At 43.8% G+C, this 18,775-nt stretch overlaps 1 protein-coding gene and 1 long non-coding RNA gene across 5 annotated transcripts in view; one reads left to right on the forward strand and one right to left on the reverse strand.

Annotated features, from left to right (window-relative positions):
- LOC141922646 (uncharacterized) overlaps positions 1–16,998 on the reverse strand; it is a 32,620-nt gene extending 15,622 nt beyond the window's left edge. The window contains exons 1-2 of the long non-coding RNA XR_012623038.1: positions 16,621–16,998; positions 16,059–16,156 (exon numbers count right to left, since the gene is read on the reverse strand). This is a non-coding gene — a long non-coding RNA (uncharacterized LOC141922646). The remainder of the gene's footprint in view (positions 1–16,058; positions 16,157–16,620) is intronic.
- A 152-nt stretch (positions 16,999–17,150) lies between these two features.
- The window catches only part of CD38 (CD38 molecule), a 32,715-nt gene continuing 31,090 nt past the window's right edge, over positions 17,151–18,775 (forward strand). For 3 of the 4 annotated variants that reach the window (XM_074822169.1, XM_074822170.1, XM_074822168.1), the window contains exon 1: positions 17,151–17,435. In XM_074822169.1, the coding sequence (XP_074678270.1) occupies positions 17,197–17,435 (239 nt within the window). In that variant the 5' untranslated portion in view covers positions 17,151–17,196. The remainder of the gene's footprint in view (positions 17,436–18,775) is intronic. The other variant, XM_074822171.1, reaches the window with a different exon arrangement.

An 18,775-nucleotide genomic window follows, 5' to 3' on the forward strand; every position in this document is an offset into this window, starting at 1 on the left:
AACCCAAGCAATTTTGATCAGTCTTCTATTTGTCTGCAGCAGATCACACCATGACACATTGTGGACTGCAGGCTGTAGCAATAGTGCATAGGAGGCTCACAAAGAGGTGTCCAAGCCATCATTTGGTCTAGTGTTGTCCTACCCACTGACTTGTAGATTAGAGTGTGTGGGGGATTCAGAGAATAGCCTCATACTATTAACAAGCCATGTGCCTCTTGAGCAACTTCTATCCACAAGCCAAGCATCCCAGCTGGCCAAGTTCTGCTTTGCAGCCTATGAAAGCTTTCCAGCCTCTGGATGCAATCCACTCCAGCAGCGCAGTCAGTTACATATAATACCAAACACACTGTAGGAAGCGCTAAATAATTCTGTTTTAAAAAAAGTAAAATGCAAAGTAGGATAGATCCGATTCAAATAATTTGAGGTTATTTACTGCATAACCTTATATCAAGAACAACACATTCAGAAACCTCTTGCAGTGTTTTCTTATTTCTAATGTTCTTGCCTCTTTTCCCATTACTTCAACTTGGTAGCAAAGACAGCAATTGTTTTTCCAATATCTTTTGAATAAAGTGTCTCAAACTTGCTGGAAAAGCTTGGGAAGATCTGTAAAGATTTTCAGCTAACAAACTAATATAGCTGCGGAGAAAAAAAAAAAAAAAAAAAAGGCAAAGTTTTAGATACATAGGCTTCCTGAGATCTTAAAGGCAGCAAATTTCAAGATGAGTGTGGATCAGTTGTTCTGAGTTTAATATAATGGTTTTAATCTGTGTGAAAGGACAATGTGACTGGCATCTCGGAAGCAGAGGGGCAGAAAAAGTGTCAGCAAAGTGAAAAACAATAAGGTAATTTGTTACTCCTGGAAGGAATGAGAGAAGTGAACAAAAAGTTGTGAGCAAGAGAATCCTTTATATCTCTCTTTTATTTCTACATATACTAGTGCTATTTACACATATGTTTTAAATTTATGCAGTGAGAATCAGCTAGGTATGCCTGTGCCCTGTCTTGAACTCACAGTAAATTTTGATTAGCAATGGACTGTATAGCAGCTGTGTCAAATTTGGAGAAATCATCATGTCTAAAAGGCATCTGCCCTTCTACTCATGCAAGCCTGGCAATGTTCAGCAGGGTGCTTCAAATGTGGATTCAGAATGTTTCAATCACTCATACTAGCAGTACTGCAAAAACAGCTGTCTCTGGACCTGAATTCAAGGGGCAAAATGTTTCATATGTAAACATTATGTATATCACTTCATTTTGAATCCAGTTGGATGCCATAGTCCTGTGTAGATCTGTTACTATCCAACTACTCGTGGCAAATGAAAGCACCATGTACAAGATGCTCTGCATTTCTGCAGACAGACCTGTGGAAGCCACTGATACTAAGGTAGTATTTCCTGTCTTTGCCCATTTTGTGGACCACTTAAGAACTCAGTTATGTCACCCTCTTCGTTCATATATAGAAATAATCTCCCCTTCTGCTAACCTAGCTTTTTTTTTTCCTGCTACCTGTGTTCCAGTCATTGCATCTGAAAAAAAACGAACTCTAATTCAGAATAATTCATTTTTTCAGCATGTATGTGCATGCACACATATACATCTGCTCATACCTGTTCTGTCTGTTTTTAAATGCAAATTCTCAAGTGCTCTGGAGTAAGGAGTTATGAGAATAAAGCAAGCACGACTTGTTTACCTCCCTGTCCTTTTTATACTGCTGGTGTTTATTTTTGTCATATTGGCCTTGATGTGATATTCAGCTGACATGACTGTGTTTTGAATCAGCAATCTCAAATGTAGTGTAACTTGAACTGAAACCTCAAGAAGTTGTGTAATACTTCTTGTTCAAAGAAAGCTAAATTTTCAATAGTTTTCAATTGGATTAGCTAGAAATGATTGATGTATTCTACTTCAACAATAGAGAGTGTTAAAGTGCTTTCAGCAGAGCCAAGATGTTTGGTTTAAAATGGCTTAGTATGGGGAGGCATGGCATCTTAATTTAGGCAAATGTTAGGGTGTGTCAAGCACTTCACACGTGTTTTTCTGATTTTCAGGTTGTTCCTAATTCCAGCTTCTGCCCAGTCTAAATTTACTCGCCATTTTACTTAAGAAGTGAAGAACATAATCTGCCAGATTTTATTTATAATTTGTAGGCATTTCATTTCCTATAGTTCCCTGTGAATTACAAAGGCAAACTCAGAGGAGACCCATGTTCCCTTACTACAGCAGCACAGTTCAAGTGGAGGCTGGCAGGGAGAGGGGTGCAGGAAACTGAGCCTGGGAGCACAGCACATACATACCCTCACACTGTGCCAGGGTATCCACACTCTCTTTGCTTACCTTCTCCTCTCTTTCCTGCCACTCACAGCAAAGGTGAACCTGAGCTCTCATATTTTTAGCAGAGTGTGTGAGTGGAAAATTATGAGGTTGGAAGTTTTATAGAAGGAAAATGAAGGAGGAAATTATATTTAATAATACGCATTGCCTTTAAGTAATAGGCACTGAAGTGACTAGTCCTTGACTTGTGAGCATTTGACTAGGAATACCTCTGCACTATATAAGCAGTCAGTGTGGTAAGTTCCCAAAGTGCGGGCAGAGGGGATGCTCCAGAACTGTGTATCTGGGGTAACTCGAGTTATACCATTAGTTACAAAAATTAAGAAATAAATAACATTTTTTAATCCAATAACTGTGTTTGCCTGGGCATCTCTTAGGGATTACACCTGATACAGTCTGATATCAGGTGCTAAGGAGTGCTTGGATAAATAATTAACAAGGAATGGCAAGTATTGCAGGCATAAACTAGAATGATACATCAAGAATTTGGCAAACACTGGATTACCAAACTGCAGGACTTTTTTTCCCATTTGCAATGGGTAAAGTCAAGAGAACAGTGCTAAGAAAATGACAGGTATTCTATTTGATATGCTAAGTCAGGGTACAGGCATGGAAAAGCTCCTAGGTCACACTGTGCCATTCTGAAGAGCAGCAAGTGAAGAAGCAAATGAGCATAAATAAATATTCAACCAAAATCTTGCAATCCCAGATCCCAACTGTAGGACATGCTGGCCTGTGATATGTTTCATTCTTACTTTTCCTTTTCTTTTAATGTAAGATGCCAGAAAATCTAGAGTTGGTATTTCCACTAAGCAGAATGAACGCTCTGGGCTTTCATTCTGAATTTTCTGTCACCACTGCCAATTAACATGGGGTTAAATAAAAAAAGAGCTGCTGGAATAATATGAAAAAGGAGTGATGACAAGAAAAGTGTGTGTCATGTATCATGCAAAAAGAAGTTAAGGACAGCAAGAATAACCAATAAATGTGGAGGCCACAGCACCAAATCCTGGACAAATATTTATATGCTTTTATACAAAAGCATATTTTACATAGCTGACAAGCAGGAAAGATCTTGTTTTTCGAGTCTCTTGTTATTTGACCTTTGAACCATCACATGGATCCTTTCCAAGTGACAGATCTACCCTCTATAGTTCTTTTGGGAGAATTTTGCAATTCACACACTCCTGTGGTTGCATAGCATACTGTGTTTTCTTGGCTGCTTCAGTGGGATGGGAGCCTGCTTGGTATTTCCCTTCAGACTGTGTGAGAAGCATAATAATTGGTACCAGCCAGAAAACAAGCACTCAGTTTCATGAAAGTCCATGAGGTTACTGCATGTGCTTTACCTCTGCACTGAAACTAAACCTTGAAAAATGTTTTGCACAAAAAAAGTACAGCAACCTCATCAGAAATCGTGGTAAGATCCCTCACTGCTAGGTTATAGCTTTGGTATAGCTCTCACTTTCTTGCAAACTCTTTTATTGCAGCTGCTCCATTTTGTATAAATTAAACACATTGAGTAAAAAAAAAAAAAGTATTTTATTCATAGTCTGATTCATGTTAATGTATGATTCATGAAATGTGGGTCCTCCACTCTGCAGATCAGTGCTTTAAACATTATACCCTTGAATGTGTGTGGGTTTTAATTTGTCTAGGACATCATTTTCTGAAACATCTACGCAGGCATATCAAAAAAAGGTGAAAGTGATTTTTAAACTGCAACAGGGGAGGTTTAGACTGGACATTACGTAAAAATTTTTCACAGAAAGAGTGGTCAGGCAGTGGAATAGGCTGCCCAGGGAGGTGGTGGAGTCACCATCCCTGGATGTGTTTAAGGGTCGTTTGGATGTGATGTTAGGGGATACGGTGTAGGGGAGAACTTTGTAGAGTAGGGCTGATGGTTGGACTTGATGATCCCAAGGGTCTTTTCCAACCTGAATGATTCTGTGATTCTGTGATACAGAAGAATGAAGCAACCTCCTTCCTGAAACTGTTCTGCAGTCACTCCACAGCTTGTGTCTCCACTCCACCTCCTTCCACACCAGCAGTGTGTTTGTATGTCAGGGATCTCTTGGCACATTGCCATGCTCAGTGAGAAAACTAATGTACAAACCCCAGCTATGAGTTCATTTTATTACAAACCAGCCACTTTGGCTGAGAAAGAAATTGGGAACTGCAAAATGCAAAAAGCAGCACTGGTGGCAGCAGGACATTCTTCAGGCACCAGCAAAGCTTAGAAAGCACCTGTACAAGCTCCAAGCGAAGGGGAAGGAGCAGATGGCCTGACACTCAAGAGAGCCAGCAAGGAAAACAAGCACAGAAATGGGAGGAAGAAGCTTGGTCCAAAGAGGGAGAACATTTTGGACTCTTTGGGATCTTTGTTTGTGATAAACAAAGAAAAAATCAGTCATTAGTGTCTGTTATCCTGTCTCACACTGAACAGCATAGTCAGCGCTGTCATGGCTCCAGCTGGCTACAAGCGAGCTCGCACAGCAACAAGCAGAGAAGCAAGTGCTATTCAGACAGACAAGAGGGAAGGAACTAGACTGTGCGTGTCTGTGCGGAGAATGATTAAGGAATAGCTGTTCCCAAACACCATAATGATATTAATTTGTAAGGCAGACAAAACTGCAGAACAGTTTGAAACATCTGAGCTAAAGGACAGATGCCATGACTTCTGAGAAAGCTCAGGATATGTCTATATTCTTGTCAGTGTATCTCACCAGACACTTGATCCTACTGAAATACTCTGACTGTCCATAAATCATGTCCTAGAAACAAGCAGCTTAAAATCTAGTCATTCCAGTGCCATTTCAGCAGAGCACAACGCTAATGGAAAAAGCAGGCCACTAATTTAGGGATCTTAAACTCTGTGGTGGGTCCTGAAAAGCTCTCATCCCTTACGCTATCTCCATAGTCTGCTGTGAAACAATAACATGTAAAAGATTGGAGCTAGTTTTCTATGCGGTGTTTGGTAGGAGTTTCCTGATCAGAAAGGTTTTTAGAAAAATTAACGTATAAACAACTAAAAAAGCTTTTCAGAACATCCAATAATCATTACTGAAAGAACTTGACAGGAAAATAGGCAAACAGGAATAATTACCATACAAAGACAAACAAACCTTACCTATCCAGACAATCAGAAAGGTTTGGAAAACTAATTTCCTGATGAGGAAAGTTCAGCACTTACTGATAAAAGATTTCTCCTCCACACTAAAGCACAATGTTTGATGAGAGGAAAAGACACTTTGCTTCCTTTATTTCTCCAATTGTGATCTCTTATTTGAATGTAAGGACATTTGGAAGGACAGAAGAGGGTGAGACAGAGATTGTATTCTAGGACTCAAGGACTCACAGGAGCTGAAGAGTCCACAACTGTTTCTGCTTTACCAAATCCCTAATGGAAGTCATTTGAAGAAAAGAACAGGAATGGATCCTGAACACAGCCATACTGTAACTCTTCACCACAGATTCCCTTAATCTCATGTATTTCTTCCAAAATTATTAATCTAAGAGGAAGCATTTCTTAAAATCTTTTTGAAATTACTGGTGAATGAGTGTCGGAAACGATGTTGTAAAAGCCTGAACATCATGACTCTCCATGAGACACTTCTGTATGCTATAGCAACAAATATTCCAAAAGAAGATCCAGAAAGGGTACTTTCTTCTCCTAACTAGAGGGCATTGTAGAAAAAATGGAGCCATATTCTTTTTCAGGGATGCACAATGAAAAGACTAGGGGCAATGGTCAAAATGTCAGCAAGTGAAATTCTGATTAAACTTTAAAAAAAAAAATCACTGTGAGAGTGGCTGCCCAAAGAGGTTCTGGATTCTCCATCCATGGAGGTTTTCAAAACTCCACTGGAGTAACCTAATATAACCTTGAAGTTAGCCATGATTGGAGCAAGCGGTAACCAGATAACCTGCAGAGCTCCCTTCCAATCTACACTGTTCAATGATACTGTGAGTTTTCCAAGAATGACAATTACTAAATGTTTTCCTTCTGGAAGGGCCTGCCATGTATAGTACTGTCCCCTTTTTTATTTCATAATGCTAATGCATAACTGGAAAGACAGCTTTATTTTTATAACATCTTTAGCTGACCATGGAATTTTAGCAGTCAATCATACTGGGTGCATTTATTTTAAAACCTGATGGCTAACATGTTTTACCAAGCATATTTAAAATTCTAATTTAGGCAGCACAAATAATATTCCACAGCATGTTGCATTCACAGTCAACCTTAAGCTACCTGGAGATTTGTTCTTATACATAATCGATTTCAGCTACTGTCTTCAAGGAAAGATTAGCTAGATTTCCATCTGTCTTCAATTCCCTAAATCCCAGTATCTTTGGAGACCTGTCTGATAAAGTTCTTTAGTTCCACTAGTTATTCATTAGAAAGCATGGAGAGCTGTCTGCATTCTGCAAATTGTTATCACAAAATAGTAGCTTCAGAAAATCATATACATTGGAAGGGACCTCTCAAAGACAAGAGTAGCTTTGCAGTGGTGTAAGAGAGCTTCTCCTTACTACCCTCAGATGCATCTCATCTGGACACATGGGCTTGTATTCAACAAGTTGTGCTTAAATGGTCCATAACTCAATTTGTCTCTACTATGGATAGTAATTTTCTCCCCAAAACTACTACCTGGGCAAAGACCCTAGGAGGCCTGAGAACAGACCTTGCCATGATGCCTGCTAGCTGATGTCTGCAAGCAGTTGGTGCTGACTGCTGTAAGGGGCCTCAGACAAGAATGCACCCAAGGACATCATTTTTGCAACTGTGATGGATACATCCTGGGGAGGGCAGAGAAAGCAGCGGACACCTGTGGTAGTCAAAGATAAGAAAGCTGAGAAACTTTACAGACAGAGCAATGAGCCAAGACAATGCCATATATGAAAAAAACCTCAGAGTTCATGGAAAGGACACTAAGAGACACCTCTTCAACAACCACTAGGGACCACCACAGACCACTGAAAACCCCATGGAAGCCCCTCAGAGACCCTTCCCCAAATTTTAGTACACTTGTGCAATGTATTAACATATGCATTAGATCCTCTGGAAATAGGTGTGTACTTCTCAGAAATTACATGAATATTCGTTTCCTTTATTGTATATAGTAAGTGTACTTTTGTCTTTCGGCATGCACATAGGTGGAGTGATCCCCCGTGCATCCAGCACTGCAATAAAGAATGCCTGCCTTCTAAAAACTTCAAACTAAGTCTTAGAGGGTTCTTTTGAGACCAAATTTACGGTAACAGTCAGTGAAGACTAAGTCAAGGCTTTGAGTCACTTCTGCTTTTCCAGTGTCCTTTGAGACTAGGTCACATACCCTATTGAGTAGCAGCTCCATCTTTTCCTTGGTGTCCATCCTGCTGTGGATGTGCCTGTGGAAGCTGCTCTTGGTGCCCTTCCACACATCACCAGTTTTAACTTCAGTTCTGGTTTGGCTTTCTTAATTTCTTCCCTGCATGTCTGTCACAGGCAGAGAGCCAGCCAGGACTTCCCTGATCCCATAGCTAACCCCAACCTTGTGCTCTTGACTTTAGAGACACCCAGGTGCTCTCACAGCCAGAGCTGGCCCTTAGAGACCCACTCACACCCTTGCTCCCAAGTCATGTCATCTGCTCACCAGCTCATCCGTCTTGATCTTCACTAGCACTCACACAGTCACTCACACATGTACACTCACTCCAGCCACTGGCACCAGGGACACACAGGCCCTCCAACCCATGGTCTGACCCACTGCTGCACTCACACCCATTGCTGTACACACACAGAATGGAGAGCCATCACCCAGGGAAGAGCTGGAAAGAAGTCAAAGAAGAAGACAGGACAGACTCCCCTGGTCAGGCACAGGGCATGGCCAGTCAAGCGAACTGACCAGCCAGCTATTTACCTACAGTTGACCTTTTTATGCCCTTACCCTATTTTACCACTCTTGTTCTTCCCAAATTACCTAAATCCCTCTTTTGTCACACCCATGCTTCTGCTCCTAAACATCCTATAATAAGTCCTGTGTGATCATGGACTTCTTTTCCCCTGCATCCCACAGTATATCCCACCCCTACGCAGCAAGCCAGTTAGTCCAAAAGGTGATCCAGAGAGCTTCTCCCAGTGCTCATGTTGATGGGTGTCACATCGGGGTGGTGGGGCTAAGGCTCTGCTGGGACAGCCCTGGAGTAACCCAGACAAGGTGGTTGCTCCTCAGGAGTCCTTAATCCGGGTTCTTGCCTGCCTTTGTGCCCCAGTGCTCCTCTGGGCATGTGCAGATGGGCCTTTGATGGGAAGATGGCCCCTGTGATGGGCCTGGGAGGAGCCAAGCAGGGTATTATTTGGTTTCCCCATCCTGCCATTGTCTCCCTGAGCTCCTTTATAGCTGTGCAGATGAGCTTTATCACATATTTTAACAGTCTCAGCAATGCTGCTACATTCCTCCCAGATAGTCCATCCCTGCTTCTGCCTTCCCCCTACACTTTCTTCCAACATTTAAGCTGGGTCAGGAATTCCTGATGGGGCCAAGCGGGCCTCCTGCCACAGCTTCAACTGCCTGCCCATCAGGATAGACCACTCTTGTGCTTTAAGGAAATTGTCCTTGAATCAACTTGCTCTCTTGGGCTCCTTTGATGTTCAGTGTCCCCTGGTGTAACACCTACCAGGTCTCCAGAAAAGCCACAGTCATTCAGTCACAAATGTTTCCATTGCACAGAACTGAGTGCATCTACAGTTCTGTATCTGTTTTCCTTCATAAGGCCATTTTTCAACATTTCCTAAGCAGTAGTTTCTGACTAATTGCCTGTTCTGATCATAAAATTCCTAAAATTCCCCATCCTGCTGATTAACATCTAGAAATGGGTCACTGACTTTGAGACAACTAGGTCAATTCATGCCCAATAAGACGCAGCGAAGCACCACTCCTCTACTACACCAGGTCACTGAAAGACAACCCAGTCAGTGCTGGTGCCCAGCACCAGAGCATTGAACTGATTTGTCCTGGGAGGTTGATTTTGCCTGGACAAAGACAAACCACAGAAGTGGGGCTGAGGCAAAGAGCTGCGGAAGATGGCAAGAGCAGCTGGGAGTGTGGAGGGGGGATCCCCTTGAGCAACCCAATCAGGTCTACTGGGCACTGCCCCATACCTGTCTAAGCTTATTGACAATTACAGATCTGACAGGTGATAGACAGATGGACCACACCATCCAGTGACTCACACAGGAATGAAATAGCTTTGTGCTGGTCGCCTTAAGACATACTCCACCCTGCCCTTCAACAGTACACAAGTATTGTATTTGAGAAACGGGAGGCAAAAGGGCGGGGGGAGGGAGGGGGGGGGAAGAAATTACTGGCATGAGCCTGTGCAAGTACAGGAAAGCTTTGTCTTAAATGAAAACTTCTCGTTTTAGATGTGGCTTTTCATGTGCTGCTGTGCTGGGTCTTTCTGGCTCTACAGTTCAAAACTGGTGCATTGGCCTCGGGATGCTGTCCAGCTTTAAGCCCTTCGTACGTGTGCTTCTTCACATTATTTACACAAAAAACAGAAATGCTATCATATTTGTTAGATTTTATCTGTATTGTTTTTTCTTTCTTTCCGTATACACTTCCCACACAAGTCTCGAGATGAGAAGCAGCCACACCACATGTAGCCAGGAGTGCATGTAGGGTAATAAAAAGGTCACCAACAACCACAAGGCATAGTGGTGACATTTGGTCCTCCCACACTCTCCTCATGTGTGAGAATGCATAGAAAAAAAATAGTACATTCCGGTCGAGAGAGCAGAATGCGTTATTGAGAGGCGACAGGCATCGCGCTTGTCAGCACGGGCTGATCTAGCACTCTCGTTTCCCCACCTAAACCCCTCAGCAACGCATGGAACAAAATGAATAACTTCCACATGGAAAAACAGGCTGCTTACACGTGATACAGATGAAAGAGACGGAAAGCCCCAGCAGCCTGTAGTGGGAAAACTGCAAATAATGACTTGTGGGTGCCGTTTTACAGGATAATTTCCTTCACTCCAGGTCCAGCAGTTTGCGCCTGTTGCCCTGCAGTCAGGTGGGCCTGCTCTCGCCTGCAACACTCAGAGGAGGACCTGTGTTTGAAGAAGCCCAGATGACTTTGCAGTTTCAAACCTACGTGCTGCAAGGGGAGGTTAACCCGAAAACATGCCATCAGCATGGAGTGATGTGCACGCATCCACAGCTAGACGCAGCGATAACAGTGATGGGACATGGTATGTCTCCTACCTAAGTGATAGCATGTACAGCAGCAGGTAATGGCAATGGTCCCTCTGCAGTACAGCAGCAGGTAATGGCAGTCTCTCTGCACACCTCTCCTCCTTCCTAGGGAAGGGTAATACTGATCAGGATATCCTTACCTACAGCAAAAATAAGATTAAGGTGGCCATATTCAGAACATCCACAGAGCTCAAAGTCACTTTATGAGGAATATAGGTATCTGGGCTTGAGAAAGCAATTTCATGCCACTTTCTATCCTATAATTCTTAAATGTAAGGATGCCTAAGATCTAATGATGTTTCCATTTGGACTGAAAAGTCCTGGGTGCTTAAACATGGGTGTATCAACAAGTTCAGAAGTGTCCATTAGGGACTCAGAGGCAGATAGCAATTAAGACATTACCAATTTTTCCAACAAATTAGTTCAGGGCACCTCCTCACACAAAATTTGGTAGCAGTGAATAAATGCACACGCACACACATACACACACATACACATTTCTGCTTTTGAGGACTGGTGCACAACTAATTTCTCTGCAATTTTTCAGGATAATTAGAAGAAGAGTTCAGGACTGAAATCTTATACATTTGAAATGCTGCAAGTGTCTAAAACAAAATGGTGAAAATGCAGATCCATGTATCTTTAAACTCAGCAGTCAGTTTTACATCTACATTAGTGATTGCTTCAATGAACTACCTAGACATAGGTCAGGTACAAACTAAATCATGGTTCGAAGAAGACAGTGACTTAATGGAACAGACCAAAGTTGTAGACAGATGAACCAAACCCTGAGCAAAGTCCATCTCTACACTTGCCATGCGATTTGATGCAGGGCAGCATTGTTGCTGTATGTCAGCAGAGCCCTGCTCTCTGTATACAAACCGCACAGGAAGAACTAAAAAGGCTTATCAACTTTCAAACAACTTCTGTGTGCAACGAGGCAGAGAGAGAAAAGCATGTGATATCCTTTCAAAGAATGGAGAAAATGCTGAAGATATTAAAAAAATAAAGATGATGAAGCATTGCAGTATCAGATTAGCTGACAAAGGTCTGAAAGTCAATTACCGAGTTAACCAGCTAGACTTTATACTGCACCTGCAGTTAGCAATGTCAGTATACTGTTATTTACAACACAGCACTCTGCATCATTGATGTTGCAGAGTCATTTGCACCCTTGTAAGTGGGATGATAATTTATCTTGAGCCTGGTTTACAGATGCAAGGAAACCTATGCAATCAATCGCTTGGTTTGCTTGTCCATTCATACATCTGTCAGCCCTTGCCCTCCCAAAAAATTGTGAATTTATTGGCCGATTTCAACCAAACTCTAGTGGACTGGGCTGCAGAACTGCTGTTCTTGTTATTTTACTCATACATTTACACCTCATTGGTACGAGGGTCCTGCCTAGATAGGATACGTATCTCTGTGAATGGAAGCCACACTGTCCTGTTCTGAGGAGATTGACCCTCCTTACTTATCTAATACTCAGATTTTAACATATAATGAAGTGTTTTGTCATTAGAAGTAATCTTAAAAGATGTACAAGAGAAGAAAATGCAATCAGAGTAGAAATTTGTGTCAAATAACAATGAAGCAGACTAGATGACAACTGGGTAACGGCGACCAGCTGAGAAAAAAAGATTTGGGGTCAGGAAGGAAATGGAAATGCTGGTGCTCAGACTGTCTCCAGACAGCTCATCTGATAAAGAGGAACATAAGGCAGTCCATGTTCCCAGCACTGGATATGGCTTTGCAGAAGACACAAATGGGATGTTTTCATGTCCTTTAGATGGCCACCAGTGCAGGCTCAGTTAAAGCACTGTTGTCTGTCAGTCGGACTCTTTGTCTGCCTATGGCTCTAGGGTAGGTGCAGTGGGGGCTGTCACCAGGAAAACAGAGCAACTTACAGGTTAAATAACTGTCCCATATCCTGCAAGAGCTCATGCCCTTGGCCCAGAGCCCAGCTCTCCAGGAAAGCTCATGTTGTTGCAGGCAGAGGAGTTGAAAGAAAGAAGAGCCGAATGGGATGCCCAGACACCGAGTTACAAATGCATTTTTCGCAGTAGCTGTTGTGTGTGGTTGGATGGCATACAGCTCTTCACAGCTGTCACTTTGTACTAGCTGGTTGTCTTATCCCAGCCCATTTATCATTTTGTTTTCAGTGTTCATCTCAAACCTTCTCTAAATGTTATGACAGCATTTACCCTATGAAGTTGGGAAGCAATGAGAAGACGGGAGTCACTGCTATTCCAACAAAAGCCAGGAAATACATAATTTCTTTAATTATTATAACAGCTTCTGCTTTTTTCAGTCCAAATTCTCTCATTCATAAGTTCTGCTGAGAAGTGACAGCCAGTAATTACAGGTGTCCACAAGACTGGGAGTGATCAGTGGCACTGTGAATACTGTGGTATCGTTGTAATCTGGACATTACTTTAAAATGAGTCTTTATGGCTCCCAAACTGTGTAGCATTTGAAGCCGCCTTTTTTCCTATCATATGGACAAATTAATTGCTAGTATAACTGAGCTCACTTCCATTAAAGGCAGAGGCGTTGTTTCCGTTTCTGCCAGACTGCTGGGCACACAGCACACCTGGGTGAGAAACAGAGGCCAGTGAAGAATGACCAGGACACAAGCAAACCACACAGTCATAAAATAACAAACTTTTTACTCACTGAGCAAGAAACATTTCCAGAGTTTCCTAGAAGCACTGAAAAGATGCACTAAATATATTTTCTTACCTATGTTTGCCAGTCACTTTTGTTTTGGACAGGTGCAGTCCCACCTGCTGCACACCACCTTTTACCAGAAATTTCTGCTGTGAAGGATTTTTTGTGTCCTCAGTCATGTTTTGGGTCCCAGAACTATCTACATTTGATAGATAGTAAAAAAGAAAAGGATAAATCAAACTTCTAGGCAATCAGATCTTGGGAATGGCTGGGGAGGTGGTCTTTTATACCTTGCTGCCTCAAAAATACCATCTGCAGAACTTGCAGGTAGCAGTGGGAGCTGTCGGCTTTTCTCTTATGATACTCCTAGCATTATGCACACAAGCTGATAAATTATGCATAATACAGGTCCGTTCTTATAGAAGTCCCCTGCTGCAATACATGGTATCATAGCAGAGGCTGGCAATTATATGCCTGAAGTTATTTCTATCTTCTCAACTTTTACACCCACTTTCTAATCACCCTGCCCAAAGTTTTAGTGTAAATGCTGGCAGAAGAGCTGACACACCTGATAAGAGGAGGATTAGTTTAGAATTGCCATCTTGGAAATTCATGTAGCTCAGAGGGCTCCAAAGGTTGGCTATCAGTTTATGAGACACTGTGCTTTTAAAAACCATAATTTTCCTGATAGAGGGTAAAAATAACCACTAGCAAACCAGTTCAAGAAGCATACAGATCCATGAGGCTTCCCTGCAATCTCAGGGGAAATCCTAAATTTGGATTTCCTTAGGGTCCTGTTGAGGGTTCCTGTGGAATAAAGTCAGTCAGTTTAAGGTAGTCTGCTTGGGAAAACTGCTTAGGAAAGATGTGAAATCCAGCTCACTCCACAGACCGAAGGGGATACAAGACCCTACAAGACCCTTGTAAAACACGCTGCTTTTCACCTCCCTCTGTCCTTCCTCATTTCATCTCTTCTGTGCTCCCCTCCCACTGTCCCGTTCAGGGAATACTGTTTCATCCCTCCTTGGCTAAGGCACCATTATCATCTTACTTACACCCTTGTGGAAACACTCTTGGGCCAGAACATTTGCAAGGAGTGAGTTCATGCTCACATTCATACTGGGAAAGACTCCCTACCGTCTTCTGAACCACTGGGAGTATGTGCTTTTACTGGCTTTGCTGCTGCCCCCTCAACTCTGCTTGTCCCATTTATTCATTGATTAGGCTGCCAAGGCTTGCTGAAAGGAGGCTTGACAATTACTTGTTCTTGGACATTCCTTATGTAGTCTGAGGTGTTACAAAATCAGCAGCAAGGACACCTTTCCAGAGCCACTGAGTCTGCACTCACATTGTTTATTTATTCTTAATGAGACAATGTCACATGTGAACCGAAGAAAAAATTCTTCTCACATCAGGTTACTGAAGAGTGTCTTTAAGAAGTTATTTAAAAAAAAAAAAAAAAAGTTTTAAAAAGTTAATTAAACTTTTCAATTAACTATTCAATTGTTCAACTCTAAAAGTGGCTCCTAGACCTGTCTTCAAGGTATCTTCAATACCCAGAGCAAGCATAAACTTTTTTGCTGCATAAACTGCTTAGGATAACTTGTTGGGTTTTTTTCCAACATGGTATGTGCTTAGTTAATGAAACTGAAGAACAGCAAGTTGAAAACATATGCAAACAAACATTAAGAGAAAAATAAACCAAATTCAATAATATCTCTTGTGTATAATAAAAGATCACAAAGTTCAGCAGTAAATACCTTGCCTTCATATTTACAGGATGATGAAAACAAGGAACAAATAAAGAACAATCATCTCAGCCTGGCAAGCCAAAACCTGCATGCTTATGAAAGCTTTATGGGGGAAAACTTCCTTTATCAGCTAATTCTTACTGAATTGTCTTCTACAGAGCTTCCTGCGCTTTTTGCAGGACCTGCAGTGGGGACCGCTGGGGAACACAAGCAGTGTCATGAACAGAATCACAGAATCATGTAGGTTGGAAAAGACCTTGAAGATCATCTAGTCCAACCATTAGCCTAACATTAACAGTTCCCAACTACACCATATCCCTCAACGCTATGTCAACCCGACTGTTAAACACCTCCAGGGATGGGGACTCCACCACCTCCCCGGGCAGCCCATTCCAACACCTAACAATCCGTTCTGTAAAGAAATACTTCCTAATATCTAGTCTAAACCTCCCCTGGCGCAGCTTGAGGCCATTCCCTCTTGTCCTATCACTTATTACTTGGTTAAAGAGACTCATCCCCAGCTCTCTGCACCCTCCTTTCAGGTAGTTGTAGAGGGCGATGAGGTCTCCCCTCAGCCTCCTCTTCTCCAGACTAAACAACCCCAGTTCCCTCAGCCGCTCCTCGTACGACATGTGCTCCAGACCTTTCACCAGCTTCGTTGCCCTTCTCTGGACACGCTCGAGTAATTCAATGTCCTTTTTGTAGTGAGGGGCCCAAAACTGAACACAGGAATCAAGGTGCGGCCTCACCAGTGCCGAGTACAGGGGCAAGATCACTTCCCTGTCCCTGCTGGCCACGCTATTTCTGATGATAACAGAGAACACTGTTATCTCTCTTCATGTCTTATCACTGTAGAGATGACACTGTTAGGAAGAGATACAGAATATTTCCATTGGAAATGACCTGAAACAATCATCTAGTCCAACTGCCCGACCACTTCAGGGCTGACAGCCTGATTATGCCACTCTAAAACTGAGGCTTCAATTCTGAGTAAAACCCTCGCAAAGTTTGCATCATTTCTCGCAAAAAAATCAGATTATGGGCATAACGTGTTGCTTACCAGTGAAGGCTTTGGTCAGAGCACAGCATTTCTCAGGTCTTTCAGAACTGCCAAGTCCTAACTGAGACGTGTCGCAAATGCACCTTCTCGCAGTCAATCTGTTAAAGACAGATGCTTGGTAAGCAATTATTAACAAATTATTAATAATTTATAGTTAACGTTATTCTGACATTGCATAGCTTCTTTTGTTAGATTTTGAGATTTGAGTCTTATTTTATGTTGGCTTTTGACTAAGGAAGTAGAATTGCCCTATCTGGAGAGGACAATAAGGAACTAACTTCCCTCTTGCAGAGAACACTTAGTGTCTCATTAGATGATTTCACACAACCTCAAACACCCACAGTTTACACACTAGTCTTAGAAATTCATGTGGCAACTAATCCAAGCCTATTTGCAAGGGAGAAAAATAAAATACCCCATTGTGTGTTGATGAACTGTATTTTTATTACTACTGCAAAGTTCATCATTGCCTTCGGTAAAGTTGGATTCAACACCAATCATTTAAAAACAAATTAATTTAGAGAAAACAGACCAGGGTCATTTTAATTCAGCTTTTACTCACACATTAGGCGGAGCATGTCACTGCAACGGGACCTTTATTTGAACAAAGGCTTCGGGAGTTCTACCAGTATTGTGAGTTACTGCTGATAACTTCGCAAAGTTCAACTCGAGGAGGTCATGGCAAAGCGAGGAACAGAAGGCAAACAGTAGCCATGCTGTCGTCTTCCCGCGTCGAGCCCCGGAAAGCCGCTCTTTGGCTTTAAAAACGACTGACTTGGCCCTCGCCGGCTGGGCAGGGGCCGGGGGGAAGCGGCCGCCCGCCGTGGACTGGCGGCACCGGCCCCCGGCCCTGCCCCGCCCCGCGGGGGCACCGCGGCGGGCGGCCGGCGACCCCGGGGCGGGGGAAATCAGCCCGGCCCGCCGCCGGCATCAACCGGGGGGTGTGGGGGGTGTGTCAGCCCGGCCTCCCGGCCCGCCGCCGGGATGAACTGGGGAGGGGGGGGGGTGTCAGCCCGGCCTCCCGGCCCGCCGCCGGGACGAGCCCCAGGGGGCGGGGGGGCGGCGCGCAGTGACACGCTAGCAGCTGGTTGTCTCTGCGCGGGGAGAGCAGCCGCCGCCCCCCGCAGGCCCCCGCGGGATGCCTTTCCGGCAGGGCTCTGCCCGGACGCGGCAGCGCACCGTCCTTCTGGTGGGGGTCGTGGTCCTGCTGGCCGCCCTCCTCCTCGCTGTCGTGCTGGCCTCTGTCCTGACGCACGGCAAACAGGAGGTCAGTCCGAAAATGCTGCAGTGGAAGGACAGAGGGACCACTAAGAATCTGCAAGAAGTTATCCTGGGGAGATGCTACAACTACGTCATGGCGCGGTACCCTGAGCTGGGGTGAGTAGCCGTCCCAGTCGTGCACCAGGGGTGTAAAGGGGGCGGAGGAGCTGCCTCCCACCTCCACCGGCCGTGTCCACTGGGTTTGCAGTGGCAGAGAGATATCAGGGGAGTAAAACCCCTGTCGTGTAGCAAAAGGTACAAACTCAGACAACTGTCAGTGCCCGGGTGGTGGCTTTGTAAGGAAACTACCTGCAGAGCCGGTGTAATACTAATCCTAGCTCAAAACTCAATCATAAATGCATTTTTGCAACTTCCTTAAAGCAGGCTAAAATAAAAGCTGGGTTCTAACAGGTTTGAGTACGTGGAGGTGAAGGTAATTCGCTATAAAGCCAATCTGCCAAAAATCCTGTAACGTGTGACGCTGCATTCACGTAACCAGAACTACACAGGAGGGAGGAAAAAGGTTCAGCACATATTTATAGGGCGGACAAAAATGTTAGAAAAGCGTTGAGAAGTATCTTGGGGTTATCCAAACCAGATGTTTTTAGCGTGTGGGAAGACTTTGTGGTGAGTGGCACGGAGGGCACAGGTGGCCCGCAGTGCAGTCCCAGGCCAGACCTTCCCCCAGCGGCCGGCCCAGCTCAGCCCACTCAGACCAGGCTTCCCTGGGCCTGGGCCTGCATTAGCGTCTTAGGGCTGAGAACGGATTCTCTGATCCCCTTTGCCGCAGGGAAAGATGGAGTATGAAATAAGGAGTGCCCCGGGCCCCCCTACAAATATCTGGGCCACCCAGCCCCTCAGGACGGGACCCAGAGCAGCCAGGGTGACCCAGCCACCCTGCCTTGTGTCCTCAGTCACCCTCCGGCAGAGATCGCCGCCACCCTGGGCTGAGCGCCGTGGGGCTGCCCCGCACCTCGGCCAGGTGACAGAACCATCCCGGTCTTCGTCTTAAAAAAGGGAATTGCCACCTTGTTTTCATGACCTGGAGCTGATGAGAACAAAGCTGTACATGGTTTGCTTGCATTTGGACTTTTCGTGGCCTCGGATGTTCGGTGCTGTATGAAAACACTGATTTGCAGCATTTGAAGGGAAATGGGCACGTGGAAAATCATGGCCTGGGCGTGCAGAGATTTAAGTGCATGCTTTGCATTAAATACCTAAGTGGGTTTAGTGAAGGGAAGGGAGTTTCTCTTGCAAATAAAATGAAAAAGCTCCTGAAGCTTTTGCAAAATCATGAACGTTTCTAAAAGCATACATTAGTTTATTAAAGAAGTATACATTGCATATTTGAATCTGAAACAATTCTGAAGCCAAATAGCCTTTATTAGTTTTGCTTGTTTCATTCAAATTGAGGTGCTGAAAACGTGAAAAATACTTGTGTGAATAAGTTTCCAGCC

The sequence above is a fragment of the Strix aluco genome, chromosome 4 (assembly GCF_031877795.1).
Source record: "Strix aluco isolate bStrAlu1 chromosome 4, bStrAlu1.hap1, whole genome shotgun sequence".
NCBI lineage: Eukaryota > Metazoa > Chordata > Aves > Strigiformes > Strigidae > Strix > Strix aluco.